The following is a 4,822-nucleotide window of genomic DNA, read 5'->3' as shown; positions in this document are numbered from 1 at the left end:
ATTTTCATTCAAGAATATTCGACACTCTTACGTAATTAATCGTTCTGAAGATGTGATGTGGAGTAAAATTATGTATAAGTATTAACAATTATTAGGACAATTTTGAAATTTTTCTCCCGTTAACCAATTCAAGCGCTGAGTAAGAAACAATGCTTTCAATTGCACCTGCTGTTTTATGTTAAAAGCGAAAAAACTTATCTGATTAAATGTTAAATAGCACATGTACATACATATCTGTGTTCGTATGGAATAGTAGCTTATGTAGGGAAGCTGGCTTTGGTATAATATGGCATTACCTTTATTCTTTAAACGACAAGGAATTTTTGTATGACACTTAGTAAGAATATTGACTTTAGATACTAGGAACTATTTCTTGCACATTTATTTGCCAAAAGTTCTTCACCGGCACGGCGCACAGTGGGGCAAAAGAGGTGGATGTGGACAAATCAATTTTGAGAGCAAAAATATGAACCTATTTCAAGTTTATTTTTTTTTTTTTAATAAAAGATAATTAAATTTCGCCTCGATCTATTCGTGGCGATTTTTTAGAAAAGCTCTAGTTTTTTATTTATTTACTTATGTTGAAAATGAAAGAAAACAAAATTTTATGTTTGAATGCTTCCGCTTTTTTGGAAAATACTTGAAATTAATTTCAAATGACTGCAATTATTTAAAAAATTATTCGTTAACATTTTTCCGTAGGACACATTTAATTAAAAAATGTATTTAATTTGTTATCTTTACTAACAAATTAACAGCTGTACCGATAATTTTGAAATTTGGAAATTTTGCCTCTTGATTCTCAAAGGATGATGATAAAAGAAAAATAATTTCGATATATTTATTGTTGTAAATCAAGATCATAAATTATCTCACAATCGCAAGCTGGCTCATTTATTTTATAAGAATTTTGGCAGCCCTGACTTTGGATCTTTTGCGATAGGAATTCCTTGCTCGATTATTCTGTAGTCTTTTTTACAGTGAATGGAATGACCAAAGTTTCAGGGCGTTCTAATTCAGACTCCTTTCCATGAAACAATGACGTGTGTGTATATAGTATAATTTGTTTGCAATAGAAAGTATATTCGATAGATTATTTGAAAAAAGATAGTAAATATAACTCATTGTATAACCATTCCTATTTTTTTTTTTTTAACCAACTATGTACAAGACTTATCGAAATTTACTTTGGACATAATATTGGCACAGAGGGCAATGACTGGCGTACCAGTTAACGATGGAAAGCATTTCCCCAGAAATTCCAACAGCATTGGCTGCTTTGTCACTACCGTCGCATAATCATCAAACGATATAACACCATCTTTATCCACATCGAATTTCTTGAACAACAAGTCAACCATATCCGAACGCAACTCGTTAACTTCATCCTCATCATCGCCAGTGAAAAATTTCTCGACCGCATGTTGTACTATCTCGCGATTTAGAAAACCAGTGTCATGAGTATTGTATATTTGAAATGTAAACTTAATTTTCTGATCCAACTTGTTGGTCATGAAAACGGAGAATAGGCGCACCCAGGCAACGGCATCTACCTCCTTTTTCATATCCAGTGTGATGTGCAGTAGTATCCGTTCGATTATTTGCAAATCGAAAATTTTGAACAGAACCAAAAATAGGTGAAAAAATTGCTTCTTGGTCATATGCTTCGCCTTGGAACCGTTGGCCAAAACGAATTTATGGTAAACCATTAGAATGCTGCTCACTTCACCCTCGGTAAATTGCGTTGTCTTGGCCATTTGCTTGATCAGATCGTGATAGATATTTCCGAACCGCGTGTTCTGCACATCATCCAGTGTGGCATCCAATTTATTCATAGTCATGATAATGATATTGGACAAAAACGGCAAGTATGGTGCTGAAGAGATGTTGCAACGTTATTTATTTGATAATTGTAAAATTGTTTTGTTGTTGATAAAATTTTATTTCGAAAATCGACTTCATTTGGTTGTCAATATCTATGTAAACAAAATTACCTAACAAACATTTTTTTTTTTTAATTTTTAGCAAAAGTACCTTTTTGATATGAAAAATGGGGCCGTATGCTTAAAAACTAAGCAATTCCTTTTTCTTAAAATTTCGTATCTTTCACTTAAATTTATTTGAACAAATCGAGTAAAAAGACTGAAATTTTAAGAAAGAGCATTTGCTTAGGTTTTTCGATTAGATTTGGATTTTGGGTTTAAATTTACAAATAATATTTTACGATTTTTAAGGAGCAGGAGCGATTTCTTATTTTTATTGTTTTATCCCAATACACCTTCCTTCTCGTACCGCAAATTAAAGCTCTTTCTAGTTTCCTGGGTTGGTTGCTGTTGTTTCCGACAGGGTGGGTATATGATGTATTTTGGGAACGAAATCCGTTATCCCTTGTCAAATTTGGTTTGGAGACAAACCGGTTTCGGCGTTGTTTGCAAATTTCGCGTATAAATAACGAAATTCATTTAAACACGTAAATACTTCGTAACCACGTAAACCTCGTAAATTTTTGTTAATTTAATTAGTTGTTATTATTATTTTTTTTTTTTAGTAAAATTAGGAACAATAAAGCCATAAGGAAACGACTCCCGCAGGCGAGTTGCCTTTGGCGGACGTTTTAGAGCGATTGGTAATGGGAAATCGATACGATGGCGATATTACAGGCAGAAAATTGATTGTCGAAGGCGACACTTTTTCTTATTGTCGGCAACAAAAATTATCTGGTGGGTATTTTCAAATTTATTTTTTAAATACATTTTGTAAAAGTAGTTTGCATTTGTATTTCAAACACTTTTTTGTAACGTATTTGTATTTTTTTATTTAAATACTATTTTTTAAGTATTTGTAACATCGCTGGCCGTAAAAAGTAATCGTAAAATATTGAACTAATAAACGTATATGAAGTTAGTTTTCTGCTGGGATTTTAACATAGATTTATCGATTTAAGAGAATTAGTTACATCGATAAATTGCTTTCAATTTCTTTTGCTTTTATAACTGGCATTTACAGGCATAACGATTTTATTTCAATGATTCTCTAATGACTCTTCGAATTCCCTTCCGATTCGTGTATTAAGCATGTCAACTATTCGGATATAAATAAATACATATGTACTATGTACGTAATGTACACACATACCTAAGTATGCACAGATATCGAGCAAAACAAATATTTAGCTGATTAGCTGCTATAGTGACAAATGGGCGTTAATTACCACAGCAAATATGAACGCCTATGTACATATGAATGAATTATGCCTATTGAGATCTAAAGCAGCTGGGTAAATCACCGCCAGATTGCAATTTACAACGTAATAGCATCGTCTTTTTCTCAGAGATTTTTTGTTGTTGTTAGTTGGTAAAAATTACAAATTGCCAATAGAAAAATTTTAAAAATATTATCAAAGCAGTCAAAGTTTTTCGGACGGTCCATTCGAAATTCATATTTTTTGTCAATGTATAAAAATTACAATAGTTATTCGGCACAGTGCTTGATTTTTTTTACTAAAATTATGGGGTTTAAAGGCCTTTCTTAAAGTCATTCCTCTCTTTTTTTTGTACGGCGTGGCACAAATTGAAGGGCTTCTGATTTCGCTACTCAAAGAAACGTTACCAGAAGGGCTTTTGTAGGACGTACTCTTGAAGGCCTTTTGAAGAAGTTCTTTTAAAGCTCTTTTAAGTTCATAAAGGTCAAACTTCTTTAGCGCTCAGATGAAATATGTTTTATTGAATCCTATTTGTAATGCTAAATAATATAACTTGATACTTAAGTACGCTCGCGTAAATTATAAATAGGGAACCCCTTTCTAGGAAGCATGCATGGAAGCACAGTTTTCAGTCCTTATTGGGTAAGTTTTTTTAGAATGGCTTCACCTACCAAAATTATCTTTATGCATATACAAAATGGCAAAAATGATCACGAAAGCGCATTGTAGGATATGTTCAAATTTGCTAATGGCATGTAGTAAGGCAAGCATTTAAGACCACATTAAAAGAGCCAAACATTTTTCCAAGTTACGTCACCGTCAATAAAAATTTGTTGTTTTATGATTTTAAAAAAAATCAGAACTTGAGCATTTCATCATCATCTATCATTCAGCTCGACGGATTGTGCCACAAAACTACATTGCTTGTAGTAGGTATGTTCGTTTAAAATCTCTAATAGAAAACATCCAACAGCAAAATTCCGGCGAATTAGAGAAAAATATCCGGAATAGTACGCAAACAGAAAATTTGCAGAAACTTGAAAGTTAGACGAACAGCTGATAGAATTTTTGTTTACCTTCAAAAGTGTTATCCTGACGGTTATTCCAAAAATCGAGTTAATTTTTTTTTCTATGGATACGTTTCCAAGATATTTTGAATTTGCCGTTATTCTGTTTAAAACAGAAATTGGTTCCTTTTAATTAGGGATGTGCCGGGTATCCGGTAGATATCCGGAATCCGGCCTATCCGGCCGTTTTTTGGTTATCCGGCAAATTCCGGACCCAGATTTTGTATTTTTGTAATCCAGTTTAATAGTATCTAATTAGTAAACAAAGTTTCCGCATTATCGGGCAATAACCTATTTCTATTTTCAACATAAATGTTACCCGATGCACTAAATACTCTTTCCGAGTTCACTGAGGAAGGTGGCGCGCAGAGATACTTCATTNACATAAATGTTACCCGATGCACTAAATACTCTTTCCGAGTTCACTGAGGAAGGTGGCGCGCAGAGATACTTCACTGCCAGTGTAAACAAATTTGGAAATTCTTTGCGGCTATACTTTCACCTAGTTAAGGGATCTTCTTGTCTGGATATAAGAGGTAGCTGCAAATATTTC

The 4,822-nt window shown here is 33.1% G+C and overlaps 1 protein-coding gene across 1 annotated transcript; it reads right to left on the bottom strand.

Annotated features, from left to right (window-relative positions):
• Positions 1-1,160: 1,160 nt before the first annotated feature.
• LOC108382661 (EF-hand calcium-binding domain-containing protein 1-like) lies at positions 1,161-1,948 on the bottom strand. The gene has a single exon (XM_017639033.1). The coding sequence runs from the start codon at positions 1,839-1,841 to the stop codon at positions 1,161-1,163; it is 681 nt and encodes a 226-aa protein (XP_017494522.1). The 5' UTR covers positions 1,842-1,948.
• Between the last annotated feature and the right edge of the window lie 2,874 nt (positions 1,949-4,822).

This window comes from Rhagoletis zephyria, unplaced genomic scaffold, assembly GCF_001687245.7.
Source record: "Rhagoletis zephyria isolate East Lansing unplaced genomic scaffold, Rhagoletis_zephyria_1.1 Rzeph_scaffold_28067, whole genome shotgun sequence".
NCBI lineage: Eukaryota > Metazoa > Arthropoda > Insecta > Diptera > Tephritidae > Rhagoletis > Rhagoletis zephyria.
This window is presented reverse-complemented; position numbering and strand designations above follow the sequence as displayed.

Bases quoted from the DNA above. Each gene is read 5' to 3' on its own strand.
- LOC108382661 (XM_017639033.1), bottom strand. From the start codon at position 1,841: ATGACTATGAATAAATTGGATGCCACACTGGATGATGTGCAGAACACG.